We start from the raw sequence: 19589 nt of genomic DNA, 5'->3' as shown, positions 1-19589 counted from the left end.
TGAATACGAATATACACACATTGACACACACACACACCACTTTGTAGTTAGACCTATGCACAGAGAAGTTTATTCTATAGATAAATTTACATACACATACTGTACATACGCGTGAGTCATCAGACAAAGTCTGTTACAGCAAGAGAGAAACATTGTTCTTTTATATAACTACCTGTTTTGGAAGCTTATCATATAGTGTGGCATCTGTATTTGATTATTTTGTGTGATTGTTACAACTTATACCAGCATGTGTTACAACCTACCCCAGTAACAAGGGAACACGTTGCATTTGACATCAACTCTTTGATTTTCTTGTAGAGGATTGAATTGGTGCCATTTGTAGTGAACAAATGTGGGTACTTTGTATAAAAATTTGAGAACTCTAACTAAAAAATTCTGTGTGTTATAGTTACTGAAACTAAAAGTGTTACAACCATACCCGGTCTCCCCTACATTTGTATGTTCACAGTGGTAAAAAAAAAAAAAGAGATAGCATAGTTTCTCTCTCTAAATTGCAAAAAAATCACAGTATTAATCAATGTTAAGTTTAAATTTTGCATCACTTCTTTGGCGGGATAAATATGATGCAATAACTTAAAGTTCACTTATTTATTAACGTTATAAGAAAGTAGCGTCGGACCCATATACAGTGGTCTGACCACGTACTCCACAATAAGAGCGAGAGTTTTAAATAATTAAACGTTATGTAACCAGAGACGTCAGGGCACATGGTCAGACCCAGACAGTTCAATCCAGCCAGCTACAGCTAGAGTAGGAAATAACTGCAATTAACTGCCACTGTCCTACACATTTAGGCCATTAGTACAAGAGGATGTATGATTTTGTTAGCCTATAGATTTAGATTGTTAAATATAACTGGTAACTAGAGCTTGTTCTATTTTTAAAAGTTTGACAGAGTATTAATTTAATAATGTTTAAATGTATTGTAGCTACTGTCCCGGAAAGAGAGCATATAGACATAAGTGGAGACACAAAACAAAAACGTCAAAATCATTTGATCATGAAGCCTGATGTAACTGTATAATTTGTTCTTTGAACACTACGGGCTTGAGTCTCCTTTAAAATCTGTTACTCTGTGCACATAGTGTTAGTTCACCTGTTGCTGTGGCTGCTTCAACATGTTAGCCCATGTTGGTGTTTATGTCTGCTCCTGAAACTGCAATTTCATAAGCATGGCATGGAAAGTAAGAATATAGCAATAATATGTGTGTGGAGGTTTGGAGCTGTTTAATGGCATCATTAACAAAAGCAGCCAACTCAATGTGACTGTAAAGTTGCTTTTGCTATTCAGAAGGCCAATATTTAGCTACTTAAGTAATGTGTGCTTTTTATGAGTCTAGAAGACACCCTATTGCTACAATAGTTTAAAGACCCCTTTGGTTGAGTAAGTTCAGCGCTAAAGTGAGATAGAAACAGTAGTGCCTCTGTCAAAAGTTAACAAATTAGATAGACTCTAATTAGTACTCCAGTTTAGGAAATGCATGCTTACAGTTGATGTCATCCAGAGAAAGGCAGAGAGTTATTATTACAATACTGTCGTCATGTTGGTTACACTTTATATAAGGCACATTAAGTCTTCCAGCGAGGCAAATTGTACCCCTGATCCATATCCCCTTTTACAAGCAAGATTTTTTTATTTATTCTATTGATCATCTGGTTTGATGATTGATTAAACCACATTATTTGGTTATCCTAAGAAAAATGCTAATACAAATAGATGTGCCTGATGAAGAAATTGTCAAACTTAATTTGTTCTAATTTGTCCTTATGATTCTTGAAAAAGCAGCAAGGCCTTTCTTACAGGGAGTAAAACAATATTTAGTCTTGTTGTGCTTTGAGTTAGTCTAGTTTCTATTTATAGCACACTACAGTAACTGGCAAAAAAGTGAAGGAAAGGGAGATTCATAAACATCTAAGATCAAGAAAAGGACCTAAGTGTAAAAGTTGCATGCAAGCATCAACTGAAAATGACTGCAATGAAGAATCCATTTTAAATGACAGTGATAAACTCTTTTAAACGGCATCCAATCACAACAGTTTCCATATACAGTTTTCATATGCTTAACTAAATTTGAAGTTTTGCTGTTTCACTGGTCCCTTTTACCTCCTCTGTGTTTTAGCAGCACATTCTCATTTAAATTCACACATTCCAGTAGTTCTCTTTTCCTGAGGAAACCGAGAAATCAGGAATGTCTCACCAACAGTCACAATATTGTGCATATTCAAAGTTAATTGCTTGGGTTAAACCAAAACCATTTCATCTTATAATCATTAGAGGAAAAAATGTTTTCTTTAAACAATGCTAAAACAGTTAAGCAACATGAGAGAGAGAGAGAGAGAGTGATTTTAATAACATGGCAAATAAACAGAGTTGCATTCATGTCTTCAATCACATAGGCACTGCAGTTTGTGTACAATACAGTACATAGAACTTGATCATAAATTACAAGCCATACCAAAAATAAATGGATACCAAGGAGGCTAGAGGACCTGGGAAATAAGATGGTAGCCATTACAATTTCCAGCAGGCCACACCTCTGTCCATGGATACTGAATTATGATCAATCCAGCCTGTGATGCTTTTACTCCGCTCTGCTTATTTAAATGAATATAAAGACAAAAGGTAAATGCACGAGTAACAAGGACTTCAATCCATGTTGTATCTAAAACAGGTTTATCCATCTTCTGTCAAACAGCTGAGAGATGAGTCTTTTTGGTCAGTGGAGGAGCTCCTATGTGTCAGCGTCAATCCTGTGAGCTGTGTAGTGGAAACAAGAACAAAGAAGTTAGAAATAGCGCTGCTGGCAGGTAATATAGCTCAGCAGATTTTAGCAGACATTCTCTGACTAAAGATAAAATATTCTAAAATACATTGCATCAAATACATCTACAAAGGCTAGGGTTCAAGTAAACTGCCCTCACTTTCAGTAGCATCTGAAACAGTGGCAAGTTAGACAGTTTAATAGAATATTTGATCTACCACATCATTAAACCCTGCATTCAAGTTGCTAAATGTACAGTAATGGGGGCAAAACTGTGACACAATCTCCATAAGCGAGAGTCACTGTGTTGTATACAACATAGGACTTACATTGCTTTGGTATCCTGAGTGGTTCTGTGTCTCCTGACAGGACTTGATGCATGACTCCGCGGAACTGATACAGCACCTTCAGGCTCTTCTCCTCCCCCACACATGGGTCGTAGAAGCCAGGGAGCCCTGACTGGAAAGACAACATAAAGTCACGCACAGGCAGCAGGCTGAATTGTGATACTGCAAGTAGCGGACAGTCGCACTGTGATACATTTTAAACCAGTATGTGTACTATATATAAATGCTTTACCTACCAGGAAAATACTCTATACTGTATCAATGGATGTAATAATATTACAGCTGAAAAATCTACTTTATAGTGTAGGTTTCTGATCAATTCTGTGGGTTTGGACATTTTGCACTGGATTACTGTACTTACCTTTATGGCCTCAGTGAGGATGAGTTTAGAGTCTTTCACCAGACACTGTAGTGCCACAGTCACATCAATGACCTTTGCCCTCTCGTGTCTTCTACTGTTGTCTGTCACAAACTTGCCGTACCAGGCATTGAGGATGATGAGACCTAGTTTAACGAAGCAGCATCAAGGCTGGTGTGAATCAATTGAAAATTCAATGTATTTAATGTGTTAATGTTATTTTAACACAAAATGGCCTACTTAGTTTGATTTAAAAGTAGATTTCAGAAATCTAAGGATGAAAGACACACCAACAGAATAGACAACTTTTTGGATGTCAAACACAAATCCCCACTTGCAAGAGTTTAAATCTTTCAACGCAGCAATTTTAGACACATTTTTAATAACGGAACCAGTGTAATTTGTGAGACTTGTTTGTTAAAATCATTTTGCAAGTATACAACAAAAAGACAACCCAATTAATTTTAATTGCAAGCTGCATAAACAATACTGTAACCATTTCAAACAGCGTAGCCCATTGAATAAAGAAGAGCAGCTGTGTGTCTGTGATCACACATACACGCTGCTATTAACTGTTACTTTACAAGTGCAAAGTCTAGGGGACCTCTGATGATACCAAACTCAAAGCAACCTCGACAGTGGCAGGTGTCACAAGCCAATTATCACTTGCCAGACTCCCCCAGGTGAAAATTATACTGTCTGCTGAGAGCTTTTTGTTGGTGTAATTATCAAAAGCAAACTAAAAAGCACCAATTATCACTAGTCAAAACAGAAGCTGGAGGGTCATTACAAAATCTACTGAACTCTATTTCCGTTATTAACAATTTTAACCTTGTACCCACATTTCCACAAAGTAAGTCTAAATACTACAACAGAAAGGCTCAAACACTAGTCTTGCCTTTGGCCAGGTCATTAGCACATTTCACCTAAAATGCATGAGGAAAAGTTCAGAATGTTTCAGCACCTGCTTAAAAAACATTATTCCCAGGATAAGCTCATCCCTAAAGTATTACTGATCTTACCCATTCTGGACTCCTCAGCTTCAATAATCCTGCGCACAGACTCCTGCATGAGCAAGACCTTCAGAGATGAAAAAGGGAAAGAGACAGACACAAACAATGAGATTTCATATCATATGGATTATACTAATGAATTTCATTAAGACTTTGCAGCTTATCAAAGCCCATCTCATTCCCTTCGTTTGACTGGTGTGGGACTTGTAATATTTCCAAAATGTTGGATAGGTACCACAGCTACATGTAAGCCTGTAAAATACTCACAGCAGCCTCTGCCTCCTGTTTCTTCTTGGCTATATTAGAGGCCGAGCTCTCCCGCTGCTTCTCCAAGTCTCTGTTGAGTCAAAAGATAAATGGAGAAATAAAATGAGCTCATAAACTCCGGCCATAATAATACATGTGGTGCTTCTTCCAATAACATTTCTTGCATGAAAAAACCAACTTAAAATGAGGGTTTCTTACTCTTCCTTTTGGGCCCGCACGTAGGGCCGAATAATAAGCTGCTGGATAGCGAGGTAGAAAACCAGTGGTCCAACTGTGGCATAAAATACAGCACTTGGCAGGAGTTGGTCAGTCAGGAGAATAGGGAAGAAATACGTCTGGCTGGCTCTGTTTAGTCTGCAGAGAGAGAGAGAGAGAGAGAGAGAGAGAGTTGGTTTCATGATTTATATCTGAATGGTCACTTGCTGCTAAATTGGTTCCTCCATGTAGCATTTGTGGGAATTTTTGATTTCTAATAAAAAATAATTTAAGTTCTAAGTATTCTCTCAGCTACACACAGCTATCAGCCTAAAGATAAATACATGGCACACATGTGCCATACCCTAGGTTAGACAGGACAGTGAATTGTGTGCCGATTGTTCACAGATGTTAGAGAATGCGTGTGATGTTCCTCTGACTATACTATAAATACCCAGGCTTTTAGACTCGCATCCCAGGACTAACTCACATCTCAGTGGGTCCAATCCTGTTTCTACATCCTGAAAGATACACTCCCCCCAGCGCAGACACTAGTTGTAGAACATTAATTTGACTGGCTGACATGATGTCACGTCTTAATTCCTGTGGGTGCCATGGCAACAGCACTGTGAGGAAAACCCTCTGGAACCTAGACTAATCAGGAAACTGGAGCAAAGAGCTGCACTTACTTGATCTTGAGGGAGACACCTTGGGGCACTCCCACGCTGACAGTGGCCCCAAGGACACTGTGTCGACTGATCTTCCTCTCAGCACCGTACTCTACCACAGTCCCAAAGAAACCTGATCTGTAATATAAAGACAAAGTCACTACCTGTCTGCATGCAGAGCTGACCTGAATGTAGACCTTGTATACTTGAATGGATGGAAATCTGAGAGAACAGACTGAAACTAAACAAATCTAATTATGACCTACATCAGGGGTTTCAATATGAATTTATAATTACGTTATACAAATAACACATATTGAACATACTTTACTGAGCCCTTTATCTTCGTCTGGTCCTCATCCTGGAACTTGTACTGGTAGCTCATCATTGCAAAAGTGTGAGGAATGCCAAGCTGCAAAGACAAAAAGTAAGTGATCATTTTGGCCACAACCCTGACAAGCAACTGTTGATTTAATGGTGTCTTGGCTAACATTAAATTTAAATATAACTGCTGGCTGCTAACCTGCATTGCGAATGTGAAATGGCTGCTCTTGGTGTCCCTGACTATGCTGGTGTTCATAGAAGACTGGATCCCCCAACGCCACTGCAGATAGCCCATAGTGTTCTTGTCTAGGTGACGGGCCAGCACTGTTGTAACCCCAGGACGCACTCCTCGAGATGAAAACTGGAGCCCACATTGGGCTGTAACAAAGCTGAGGCAAAAGAGAAAAAAAAAATCACTAAATTGTTCATGTAGTAAAAAACAAACAAAAAACAACTGATTTCTACACATACAATCGAGGCGTCAAGTTTCGGAATATCTTCATTCCAAAGAGAGGTCCATGGGTGTCTCCAGCACCAAGCTCCACCTGTGCACACACACAGACAACAGATAATGTTTCACATCTTAGAATGTCACTGCATGTTGTACCACACACAGGCAGACAGGCAGAGGTGTGCCATTTATAGAATACCTAACAAAATGAGTGTGTGCGGTGCCAAGCGAGAATGCAATATACCTCTCCCCACCCCTTGGCTGAGGTGACTCTTCTCAAGGCCAAGTTAATGGTGCCACCTCCATTTCCATTGTGGGTTGACAAGGAGCCAGACAAAATGGCTGTGTCTTTTGTGGTAAGAGGCGCCTACAGTAGGACACAAAGAATGAGTACTTTGATAAGAATTAGCTCAAAAATCTGCCATAACAACTATTACAAATTTGACTGTGGCTACATATGTTGCAATCCAACACATATCGTAGTAAACGCCACTGAAAAACAGATGTAGCAATCTAGAGCAACCCGTTACCTCTATGGATTGTGATATGTGCATCTTATTGATTTCCAAATGTGGGACCCCCCCTCCAACCACATCCTCATAGTCCTCCTCATACCGGTCAAAGAGGTCCGTGGCGTCAACACCCACACTAATCGTTCCCTGCAAGTAACAGGTTCTGGAATTAATACTGTGTTTAAATTATGTATAAAATATGCACAAGTTGCTTAATGACTCTATATGTTGCAGTCAGTTCAATGTGAGGCTTGTTATCTTCTCCTGAACACACTTTTGGGTTGGTCCTTTGCTGAAGCCTTCGCTCCTCTCGCTCTTTCTGAAGGCGCTCATACTCTTCTCGAATCTCAGCAGGGGTTCTTTTTCTTTCCACCACCTGGAGAAAGAAGATTTGAATGCAAAGCAAAAGGTGGATTGACTGCTTCACAGGTTGCAAATAAAGAGTTACAGTGAAGAAATTTCACCAGAATTTCATGCTCTCATATCTTCTTCCTGCTAAATTAATTTAATAATTGTGTCATATTTTGCAGTCAAGTGTTGATGGTTTTAGTAAATACAGATGAAGCAGAACTATTTGTACTGTTGTACTACTACAGTATGGTCGATACTTGATGAACTGTGTATTCTTCTAGCAATAGGTTATTCTGAAGTCAAGACCCTAAAAGGTGAACAATATTATGCATGTCAGTTGTTTTGATGCTCTTGTCTTGGTGTTTCAATCGGCCCACTACAGATGCAATTTCTTAACCACAATGGGTAGGCATTTCTGAATGAATATAAAGTTTGTATCAGCTAGCCTACAATCGGTGGGAATGGTCAAATACTGCAAGTCACATGGTCAAAAATTTAGCTGAAAGCCGACATTTTTTTTTCTGTCTAAAGCACACCAAACTTCCTATATGTGTCTAATTTAATTGATTAAGGGGGTGGTGATGGAGCAGTGGATAAGATGCCTGCTTTTGGTTTGAGAGACCTGGGTACAGTTCCCCACTGTGACACATCCACCATTGTGTCCCTGAGCAAGACACTTAACCCCTTGTTGCTCCAGAGGCGTGCGACCTCTGACATAAATAACAATTGTAAGTCGCTTTGGATAAAAGCGTCAGCTAAATGAATAAATGTTAATGTAAACAATATACTGATTTGCTTGGTAAACCGAAACAAACATTCCATCCAAACTATACCTGGATTGAATGCGTTCCAAAGAGATCTAAGAAAGCATATCCTTTTATTTGTAAATGTTGGTTCTACTGAAAAGAAGCCGATAGTGCAACGTATTTTAATTTTGATAGACTTGCACTGAAGCTCACACTGGTCTGCATCTGGCTGTGTGAGCATTCTGAAAGTCAGAAATTGCTAATGCAAAAAGAATTTTTCAAATACATTTGTTTTTATCCAGGCGCCCCGGTAGCTCACCTCGAGTCCTTACCGCAGTGGCCCGGGCTCGAGTCCGGCCCGGGCCCTGTGCTAAATGTCATTCCCTCTGTCTCCCTAGCCTTTCCTGTCTCTCTCTACTCTCTCTATCAAATAAAGCGGAAATGGAAATTTGTCTTTGTTGCATAACATTTGGCTTTGTTTGCACTGGACTAGCAATAAACATATGACATTAATAGTGAATTTAAAATATAGTAGTTTTAAAAATGTACGAGGTAAGCCTGACAATTGTGGTTGGGAAATTTAGAACTCCAGTGAGCTGATCCAATTAGGCTTCAACTCTCCCGCCTGGATTGAGCGTCAGAGGTACGTCATTGTATGTTTTGGGCATAGTAACTAGTGGACTGTCAATCGACACATTGTCCATTGTTTCTAACTGTATATCGAGGCTTATTTAGGTATTACTGGTCACAAGAGCCACCAATGGACTTACCTCCCATCCTTCAACATCGAGTCCTCGCTTACCATAGATATCATAGATAGCTCGTGCCTGCGGGTCACTAAGCACTAGAAAGACATGAACAAACACCAGTAATGTTACGTTTGTTTATGTTTCTAAATAATGTAATGTAGACATATTCAAGTTAATATCAGCTTCATGTGTAGCTGAAAAATGGGACATTCTGTCATCAAAGATTTTCTTACCTTCATAAGCTTCATGTACGAGGTTAAAAAGCTGTTCTGCTTGGCGCTTCAGTTCAGGGTCCCGGTGTTTGTCTGGGTGATATAGCATGCATAATCGCCTGTATGCCGCCTTCAGCTCCTCCTGTGTTGCCTGAAGCACAACATTGAAATACAAAAAATGTGAAATACAAAGACTTGCGGGAAAATGTTATCAGCAACATGCAAAACACACGGCATGATGTAGCTACAGCTAAAACGTAAATTACTGACCGTTCAACACTTTTTTGAACTCCATAAAGTTTTCCAACCTTAAAATGCCTTACAGGGTTTAGATGACTTGTGAGAAAACAGTTTGAACAGAAACTTGCTGCTGTTGCTTCAGTTAGATTCATCATGGTTAAGAGAATTCACATTAATGTAATCTAGCCTATTGTTAACTCAACAAGTTTTATATATTTGATTTTTTTCATGTATTACCTATAAATATGTACATTTTCCAGTACTTTACAGCTTTGTGCACTTCTGTTCGGCGCTAAACTGCATATTGTTGTCTCAGTATGCTGTGCAATGACAACAAAGAATCTTTTCTTTCATTTTTGAAATCACTGATGTAGAGAACATGGTTAATTTTGTGTTTTACTGCATAACATACAGAGGGATGGGTTAAACATTTCCAAATCTATTCTAGAATGAAAGTTTTTCCTCTTTATTCACCCACTTGAAAATAACCATATGCTATGAACATTAAAATTGTACCATATTTAGTCTTTCTGGAACAGCATGTCCCTGTGCAACAAGTTCATGTTGTTTTGTAAAATGTTGAATGTTTGATATTTGCACATCAACACAATATCCACTGATTTACAAAAACAAGTATCAAGACAGCAAGCATCCGATCACCAGTCATTACTGTAATTTAATAAACTATTAACTGTTTCGTGATGAAGCCCTGAAGAAAAGTTCTAGCATTAACGTTAGCTAGTTAGCGCACAGTCCATGAGATCATTATGAAACTGAAAATAACTGTAAGTTTCTTGTCAGCTCCCAGACCACCGCAGTAACACAGTATTGTCTATCTTACTTCATCAACTGACAACTCCTGTAGGTAAAGTCGTAACCCCACAACATGTTGTCAAGTATCCAGCCGACGAGTCACAAATCAATGTCGAGGGTCACAAGCTAGCTACTTCACTTAGCTAACGTTACACGTGATTATAAGAGTAACCGTTAAATATCAGCCAGGGAAAGTTTATAGAATGACTGCTACATGCACCCGGACAAACACCTATTCAGATCACAACTGCATGTTGTACCTCTCTTCTGACATTTAGCAGGGAATAATAATCATCATTAAGGATCTCATCATCGTCCAAGGCAGACGCCATGTTTACACCCGGTCATCTCTTCTTCGTGGCTCAAAGACTTCCCTGCGCCCTTTGTCGCCCCCTTGTGTTGGGGATGAATGACAACGCAGCAACGGCGTTCACGTCTTTTTATGTGTAGCTTTCCATTTTAAAGTTTAAAATGTACAATCATTTGTCGTTATTTGCGATGTTATGAGGAATGGTGCGGAGATACGCTACTGGTATGCGATCTTAAAAGGTAGAGGGTCCTTTTTCTGCTGCAGCCAAATTAAATTAATTAAATTCATAAAATGTTTAATTTATTATTTTTATTATTATTATTATTAGTTTTATTATTATGACATTATAGCTAAGTCATCTAATTTTACATCAAAAACAACGCTCATTTGAATATAGTGTTACATTTTTGTTGCAATAAAGTGAATATTGAATGTGGGTACACATATATCCAATTCTAAAGGGATATTTTGTACATCCTATCCAACTAGGAACAATTGAGGCAAGGAAAATCGCTTCACTACATTGGGCCTTTCATTAGTTCATTATTACTTTCTTTGCAATAACAACAAGCTCACAAGCAGCAGTCAGCAGAGGAACTGTCCTTTCAGCACCACCACCTCAAACTATACACAGCATTTCAGCACCGACGGCCACGATCCTGTTAGTATAGCATGAAGGCTGTCCTTAAGTGCTACACTTGATGCGAGTGCCAAAAGCAAGCCTATTAAGCACAACGAACAGTAATTAGATTGCCTGTAGTCATTCAGCACAGCCATACTATTGTCAAGCCTATGTAGCTGCGCCATAAGGATGGAAGTTGAAAGCCTCGACAGCATAGTGGATAGAATTAAAATATCTGTGTTGGCAGCGGGTTCAAATCTGACCCACCATTACTTGACAGAACTGTTTAGATGGACTCAATACCAGCCCTTAATGGGTGCACAAGATGACCTCCTAAAAATCCCCCAGAGCTTTCAGTATCATGGTGCAACTATCTGAAATCAGTTAGACACATCTGTGTAAAAAAACTAGTCCACAGGCTTTCAAATGTAAACTGACATTTGGACACTTGATTGATCGACTGTGCAGACTGTGTTTGATATGTCTCATTGTTTTTAATAGGCTGTAGCCCATGTAACCAGGACTCACTGGAAGCCACACATACTGAGTGGATTAAATATAGCCTAGAAAAATTAACCTTAAAATGAAACTAATTTTACCAGTGTAGATTGGCAGATTTATCTCTGAAGATATGTTCAAAATGAATGAAACAGTTAAAAGGTTCCTTCTTAATTTAGTCTAACGATCACAAATCCATGATTGAGGATAATGTTTTTGTCACTCAGGAACGACATTGTTTAGGTTACTCAGTGTTGAACAACTTTAGTGGGGCGGCTCAAAGCCAAACATTTAATATTCACAATGTAGGCTAATTCGTTTAAATTAAGGATAAAAGATGTAGCCTCGCTCACTGAGCTGTAAAGTTATTTCTTTTTAATATAATAACGCGTCACCATCTTTTAACAAAAGCGTCATGCCAGAGCTGAAACGCCTCTGATCTGTTTTAAATTTACTGTAACAAAAAAAACACGGCTGGTGGTGTCAAGGTGAGGGGAGATGTGTTTTTCATCCCGGAGCCTCTCTGTCAGTCACCGCCTCACAGCCAATGGTAAGTTCGCCTCGGTCGGACCGACTCGCCGCTTGCTCCTCCAGTCCCTCCTCGTGCTGTCCTCACCGTGCACGCGCGTGGTACCCACGGTCGTGAGGAGGAGGAGGATGTTGCGCGTGAAGGGGAAATGGCTGCCGAAAACAAGCCGGAAGGTAAGAGAAATATAATGGGATTAATTTACTAGTATGACCGCGGTGTGATTTTAGAACAGTTGCAACTCTGTGCGGAGACAACACACGCGCGAGGACAAGTGGAGAAATTTTCGGTGGAAAACGTACTCCGCTGTTTTCCTCCGAATAGGCAGCTAAAACGTGGAGACATCACCTAGCCAGCTAATATTAGCTTGCATTCTAGCCAGCTACTATTCCCATCGTAGCCCACATTTAAAGCTCGCCACGGGGACAAACAGTCAGTGTGGTTAAAGTGCCGCGTTTACCGTTTATTTTGCTCACGATTCTTGTCAGACGACGAGCAATTCAAGTTGTTAACAACACGGCTAAGTTAATGACAACATGTCATTGGCATCGACTAACTTCTTCCGTTATTATCCAGCTTTAAAAAGCGGCGTGGTTGTGTTAGTTTATCTGTCAACACGGCTCTCTTCTGCCACCGCTATTTGCATTTTTTTCCGAGGCACTGTAATGATAATATTGACATCTGTTTTAAAATGTATTAGTCGAGTTTTTATTTTATTTTATCCGTCTTGGAGAGGGTCGTTCACCCCCCTCCCCTCCGCTTGAAGCGCGAGGATGTGCATTGGCATTCAGCGAATACTGTTTGCGAGTCAGAAGTGATGGTTTTTTTTCTTCTTTTTTAATGAGCGAATATTTTGTTTTCCGAATGCCAATTAAACCACTTGGCCCATATTTGGTTTTAAACACGGGCATCAAAACGTTGTAATGCCCGCTCCGCTTGCAATGCCCTATGCACTTGAAATGAAATGCCATCACACGAGAGGAAACAGGGAGGATGGAGAGTAGGATTTCCAGCCGCCTGCCCATTACACTACTTTACACATATGACAAAATGATGACTTTCTCCCCCTCAGCTTATTTCATACGGCTCACTAACTTAAAATGAAACGCACTAGACTTACTTATTTCCTGTTAAGTGGGATATTTTACTGCAAAACATGTGCATAAGAGATCTGTTCTCATTCAGATAGGCCCATTGGAATTTTTGGGTGAGCAATTAAACAACGCCTGTATGAAAATATTGATAAAATGTAGTACATCAATTCTACAGGATTTATTTTCTTTATCCCAATAGCAGCTTTTTACTGTTAAGAGTATTTGAACCAGACAGGAATGAGTTACGTATTTACAATTTCTGTATCATGTTTGACAAGGATAACATTCTCAGATGATCAAATCATGTAGCAACTTAAACATGTACTTTATAGAATCTCAGAGAAAATGCTTTTTAACCTTATGTGCATGTTTACTTAAAATGTCCTGTTTATATCAATGTGCTTGTTAGTGTGTCAGTTATGTCGCACTTTTAAATGTTTGACTTTAATTTTCTTCTCTTTGATAAGCAGGATTATATTTGAGTATAATGATTGGCCATTAAAACAGTATGTTTATGCTTCCCCCCCTTAAACTTTGTGGTACTTTTCAATATTTATTCATTTATGTCGACCAATAGAGTGGAGCAAAAGCATCAGTCTAGACTTAGCGAGAGAAAAAAGGTTTCTACATAAATCGTTAGGTCCTGCTGTTTCTGAGCTGTCACAAGGTATTGTTACAGGCTTCGAAATTGAATAGACCTCTGTCAGAGTTTGGTGTCAGTAACCTCAAATGTGAATTCTTTTTGATGTAGAATTACAGTAATGTTTCAAATGAATGTAAACAGATGTCCATGTGAGGGGGAAAGATAATAGACTGAATTCAGTTGTTTGGATGTCAGTGTGCCAACCACAAAACAGAGTCCCGCCAGGGGGTGGTATTGAGCTACAGAAGCACACTTACTCTATGAGGGATCTGTCTGTGGCTATGACAAAAAATGAAGACATCTGGTTTTGTGATAGTAATGACTTCACTGTAGTGTGTAGTCCTAATGTGTTCATCTACATAGCTGAACTTAACAAATAGGCTCCAGTTGTTAATCTCGATGCCTCTCCAACACCGTGAGCTCTCGCTGAAAACCCTGACTTGAAAGTCCCATTGCTGAGCAGGTTAAGTTATTTTCAGTGTTCCTGTGAGGCCGGTCAGTGGAAAAAGGAGGAGGAGGAGCAAGGGGAGCACTGAGAGAGAGAGAGAGCACTTCATACCTTGCGATTTCGTCTTATGCAAACCTGGCCCTTAAAGCTTTAACATAGAGCTGTCATGCTGAATCTATACTCCTGCATCCAGTTGTTCTTAGTTTTCGCGGTTCATTAATGTAGAACATGGATTTTCGATGAACATCACTATGAGGGTTTTCACATGACATATCCCTGGATGTCAGGTAGCCACTGAAAGAGCTGAACAGTGTTTCCTTAACCTTTTGTCCTTGTGGTATGTGGGCAGTGCTGATCTCTCTTAGTTGTTTGGCAGGTCTTATGATGACCCATAATAACTGAGGGTTACATCTTGTGTTAAACCCAGGGGCCATGACCCAGTCTCACTCAGTGGTGTAATGTTCAAATCCTGGGGTATTTCTTTCTAGCCTAACTGATTGTCAGGGCCCTTGGGGGTATTTCTTCCCTTCACACTCATAAAAAGCACTGTGGTCCGTTACTTTAAGTACAAGGCCTGGAGGGCACTGAAAAGACAGGCTTGATAAGTCTTACACTGAGACTGCGCTGGATAAAACTACAGCCAGTGGTCTTATGAATCTACCAGAGCAGATAGTCGTAAAAATATTGCTGTACAATAGCCAAATTTGAGAAATATAACAAGCACTTTTGTAAACACTGGCTACAGTACTAACACTTTTGTGATGTTGGGATTCACCAGAAAAGAAAACACTGTGTGAAAGTTAAATCTCAATGCTTTTAACCACTAAGTCGAATCTTGATGCTGTCTTGTTTTTTTTTAAACCAAGCACAACAGTGTATCAAATTTACATTCATTTGAAATTAGATAAAAAAGCAATGCCAGTGATGAAGGGATAGTTTACCGACACGTAAAACCCACACAGGTGTGTTAAATAAACAACATAAATCTAATGTTAATGCAGTTTGAACTTTGGAGGCTCCAGAAACAATCAAAGGTTGCTTTCTAAAATGCAGTCAATTAAAGCCAGCAACCTCAGCTGCGCGGGAAGGAATATTACTCTTTTCTTTTCAAGTGCAGTTTAAAAAAAGTTTCATGATATTATCATTTCACTCAAAGTTCAGGGTGAGGCGGCGGCAAAACATCAAGTAAGCACGCAGTCAGCCATTAACTTACAAAAGTGCTTGTGCAGCAATGGTATAAATATTTCTCTGCTGTTTTGTAAAGAAGGATGAATTTAACCTCTCCGTGATTTCGGACCGCTTGCTCTCCCAGTTTTGTGTCGAATCAGGCGCTACATTTCCCCCACCGCCCCAGCCTTTTAATTGAATCCGTGAGGTGTGGATGGATGGGACCCAGATCCGGTCTGTGGTTGCTGAGATGTATCATTCCTAATGCCTGCCTGTAATAGACCTTTACTGACTGCTTTGCACGGCCTCCATTGATTGATTGTATCGATTCATCCAGTTGACCACTGATGCAATAGGGAGTGTTACTGACCCGCATCAAACCAGGCCAGAGCTACAGTGACCCTTATTGTTGGCCGTTTTTCTTATAGGTTCAAAAATATTCAGAAAATGGAGAACTGCTTTAAATGACAATAGACAAATTCACTATAATTTGTTATCATTATTATTATTATTATTATTATTAGCATCATATTCTTCCAACAGCTCTTGTTTGTTTGAATGTATTTCAATATGCTGTCTATTTGGGTTGATGTTGCTTGCATGGGGAGTTATCACAGGCTGGAAGAATGCTTCTTTTCCTCGATTTTCTCTACTTTTCTCTTTGCCTCCTGAAGGACTGAAGAAAGTTCGTAATCCGGATCGAATGTACAGATCAGCAGTGTGTTATGCTGGCCACGGTCCACCTAAGAGTATCAGTGATGACACAGAGACGAACAGTAAGAGTCAGTTATTAATACTGCATTGCCGCTCCAAGAGGCCACTAGCTGGCCAATCTATTATTCATCCATTGATTCATTTATTTACTTCTTGATTTCATCCGTCCCCATGCCCCCTCCTTCTTTTATTCTCCTCAAACACAACACCTCCTCCGGCTGCTCTGTTGATTGAAGTGTCTGCTTTACGGGATCATGCTGTCAATAGCTGAAGTGTTGTCGTTAACTAAGAGTGATTGTTTCAGGTTGAGGCCAGGGGATCAGGACCCGAGCAGACCCTCAGAGAGAACGCTTACATTTTGAGCCATCAATTACGGCCTTGTACATGCCTTTTCTCTGCTTTTCTGAAAGCAGCGTTTGATGGGGGTGTTAACAATATGACTTTGAAATCTTGCAAAATTAAATGGTGTGTGACAAAAATATTTATGCATTGCAAAAAATGGTATCCTGTGATATATTTTTCCTTCAAATGGATTAATCTTTGCCTTTGCCTCCCTCCTATTACATTCTCTATGAGGGCTGTAGACTAGGGGCAAAGAACAAAGACAACACAACATCATGGCTGAGGTTTTAATGTCTTGTAAAAACCAGCTTCTGTGGGAATTGCTTCAGTGCACTTACAAGTCTGTGTACAAGCGCTATTTTCTGTCACACTCCCACACCCCCCAAAATTTGTAAGAACTCTTGATTTTATTTGTGGGTGATTTTCCCTTCATTCCTCTTTAAAAAATGTGTCTGAATTTTAGCCTCTGTCTTAGCCATTGAAAAAACTGTCTTCTGTAAAGCAGATTGTTTCTCAGCAGAAAGGAGCCCCTTCATTGTTAATAAATACACCAGTCTCTCCACTGCTGGAATACTCTGTTGATCTAGACTAGAGACTGGGTAATTAAGTGTGCTCATGTATTGTCATTTTTAAATAGAGACTCTGAAATCACCCCCAACCCATTGTTAGACTCCTCACTCGATAGCTGTCACGGGAAGAGTTCTGCTGCACCAAATCTTTTTGGTATTTTTTAAAAAGAGAATGTTTTGGAGAGATTTAATGGCAGGGGACTGCTTGTGCAGATCTGTGAAACAGGAGCCATAAAAGGGACAGTGTTGATAGACTTTTGCATTACCCCCTCATGTGTGACAGCTATGACTGACAATACATTTTGCCAGTCTTGGTATTTTCCCTCATGTTATTGCGTGGTATTACAGTATCCTGTACCCATGTCAGACACCCTGTTTAATGCGTTCAGCCTGGAGGCTTTTCTGCCTCACCAGGACACTCTGTAGCAGAATACAGCAGCTCAAACAGGCAGGTAAACCATTGATCTGAGTAATCGTCTGAGTAATTGTGGGAGTAGTTATGACACAGAAGGAAGGTCTTTCTTTGTGTGCATCTGTAAGCAAAAGAGAGAGAGTGAAAGAGAACGAGAGCAGGAGAGAGGGAGTGAGAGAGAGACCTCACCTCTGCTCTCCTTGAGATGGGATTTTTATGGATGGGTGAGCTTGGTGTGGGCTGAGAACACATAAAGAGTCATTTTCAGTTTGTTGCAGGCAGTTAACCGTGTGTGCATGTTTGTTGAACTTCCAGTAATAGGCCCAGGCTTTTTTTCTTCAGCTGTTTGACTTTTTGACAGTCTTCCCATATTATGCTTTATTACACTAAACTATTATAGCCACATGGAGCCATAGTGCATCCAGGGTGTAGCCATTGAGGGAATGTAAACAATGAATTCTGCCACCCTGCACACGCTGCATATTGAGTGGTCATAACGCAACTGCATTAGAAATTATGTCCAGCGATATTTAGTGTAATTCAGATCTCTTACTGGCATTCAGATTCTTTTTTTTTATCTGTTCCACTGGGAGGAAAATCATCCTAGATGCTATCGCTAAAAGCCATGTAATGTTTTCTTTGTTGTAGTTTTCTTGTAACATAGCAACGCCATAGTGAAGTTCAGTAAGACTTTCTTTTGCTTGTGGGCGGTTAGTAATTTCACTGTATGTAAGAGTGTTATCGAACAGACTATAGGCCAAATGATAAAGATAATTGGTTTCCCAGTCCTACACCAACACGTTGCTATTTTAAGTCTACATCCTCGTCTCCATGTCCCCATCAGCCTGTGGGGAGACCGGCCCCTGGACTATCGGCCAATCATTGTTATTACTGCCAGGGAAATTTGACACTGCTTATAATGTCCTGTGTTGTAGTAAAGCTCAGCTCAGGATCTCCCACAAGTAGCAGGCTATAGACTTTGGTCTAATCAAGTGCTCTGTTCACTAGTGGCCAAGAACAACCATTCTTCTGCAATATAAAATCAATAATATAGATATTTAACGCCTGTGCAAAATCAATAGTATTATGTGACATTTGAAACATCTTGAAATAAGTGATTTTGTACTATCATGGAATGATATAGATATAGAAAAATGACAAAATTTAACATTTTTAAAAGAGCAAAAGGGATTTTTCATATGTTTAAAACTTTATTAAGTTAATTACATATTCTGCATATTTTTCGTTAACATTTTTAAATGAGTCAATGTCGTTTGGCATCAAATGATTATTGAAATTAGCAAGAATTCGGCTGAATAGCTGTAATAAGTCCTAATCTGAAGGGTACAGGTGCAACATCTCATTACTGTAAATACCACTGCAACAGACTCCTGCAGGTTAAACCCCCTCTTCACCTTTACTCCTTCTTCTTTCACGCCTCACAACCACAGTGATTGCTTTTAATTGACAGCATGTCGTCAGCTGACCACTGCACATTGGCTGTCTGAGTTCATCTCTGCTTCACTTTTGACCACATTCTTTTTCTTATTTTTTTGTCTAGACTTGTTTTGTTCATCTGCCAACATCTTTTAACAGCTTTCACCGTGTTAACCTGTCACTGCACGTTTGCCTTTGGTCTGAGCTTTAAGTCCACTCTGCCAATGGACTGGTTTGACATTTTGCTTCCTGTAGCTCTGGTCATTACACTTAGTGCATGTCACATCCCATACACACAACACACACACACACTCCAGTTGTGAGCTGTTTGAATTTTAGAAACTTGTTATATTTCTGGTCATGTCCATGCATTTCCCTAACTATATTTTCACATGCCTTTTAAGGAAACTGCTGCTGCTCTGCTGCTGTAGAAACTGTTTCTTTCAAATCCCCTGCTAGTGATGCAAGAACAATGATTTAAATAATAAGTGATGTTGTACAGTTTATGTCCCTCTCACTGTGACTGCACAAGTATATGAGTGTTAGTCTGTCTATATAATGCAGGGATTAAAGTTAGAGTAGCTAATGTATTTCAGAAGCATTTTTTGTTATATTTGTTGAAATGCTCTTTACATCCCAGTAGCAATCAATAAATCAAATCCTCAGAAAAGAAAATGAATAAAATCCAGTATCTGTGGCTTTCGCAGGCCTGTAATAAGACAATCATTTCATTTGTTCCGAATGAAATGATTGGCTAGCCTACCTACCTACCTACATA

The 19589-nt window shown here is 39.6% G+C and overlaps 2 protein-coding genes across 5 annotated transcripts in view; one reads left to right on the top strand and one right to left on the bottom strand.

Moving 5' to 3' along the window:
- Positions 1-2347: 2347 nt before the first annotated feature.
- dnajc11a (DnaJ (Hsp40) homolog, subfamily C, member 11a) lies at positions 2348-10426 on the bottom strand. 2 transcript variants are annotated; one of them, XM_046057462.1, is made up of 16 exons: positions 10290-10426; positions 8998-9127; positions 8786-8859; positions 7193-7294; positions 6937-7065; positions 6651-6773; positions 6427-6500; positions 6155-6344; positions 5958-6043; positions 5653-5769; positions 4967-5122; positions 4769-4838; positions 4511-4568; positions 3492-3634; positions 3113-3242; positions 2348-2779 (listed from the first exon to the last, which is right to left on the bottom strand). In XM_046057462.1, exons 1-16 carry the CDS (start codon positions 10359-10361, stop codon positions 2754-2756), a joined length of 1680 nt encoding a protein of 559 aa, XP_045913418.1. In that variant the 5' UTR covers positions 10362-10426; the 3' UTR covers positions 2348-2753. The 2 variants fall into 2 exon arrangements, with proteins under 2 accessions (XP_045913418.1, XP_045913419.1); XM_046057463.1 differs by lacking the exon at positions 10290-10426 and adding an exon at positions 10058-10199.
- Positions 10427-12025: 1599 nt separating this feature from the next.
- camta1a (calmodulin binding transcription activator 1a) overlaps positions 12026-19589 on the top strand; it is a 291229-nt gene continuing 283665 nt past the window's right edge. For 2 of the 3 annotated variants that reach the window (XM_046055768.1, XM_046055767.1), the window contains exons 1-2: positions 12122-12161; positions 16012-16113. In XM_046055768.1, coding sequence (XP_045911724.1) covers positions 12137-12161; positions 16012-16113 — 127 coding nt within the window. In that variant the 5' untranslated portion in view covers positions 12122-12136. Of the gene's footprint in view, positions 12162-16011; positions 16114-19589 lie in introns of all 3 variants that reach the window. The other variant, XM_046055766.1, reaches the window with a different exon arrangement.

Source organism: Micropterus dolomieu, linkage group LG08 (genome assembly GCF_021292245.1).
Source record: "Micropterus dolomieu isolate WLL.071019.BEF.003 ecotype Adirondacks linkage group LG08, ASM2129224v1, whole genome shotgun sequence".
Classification (NCBI taxonomy): domain Eukaryota; kingdom Metazoa; phylum Chordata; class Actinopteri; order Centrarchiformes; family Centrarchidae; genus Micropterus; species Micropterus dolomieu.
This window is presented reverse-complemented; position numbering and strand designations above follow the sequence as displayed.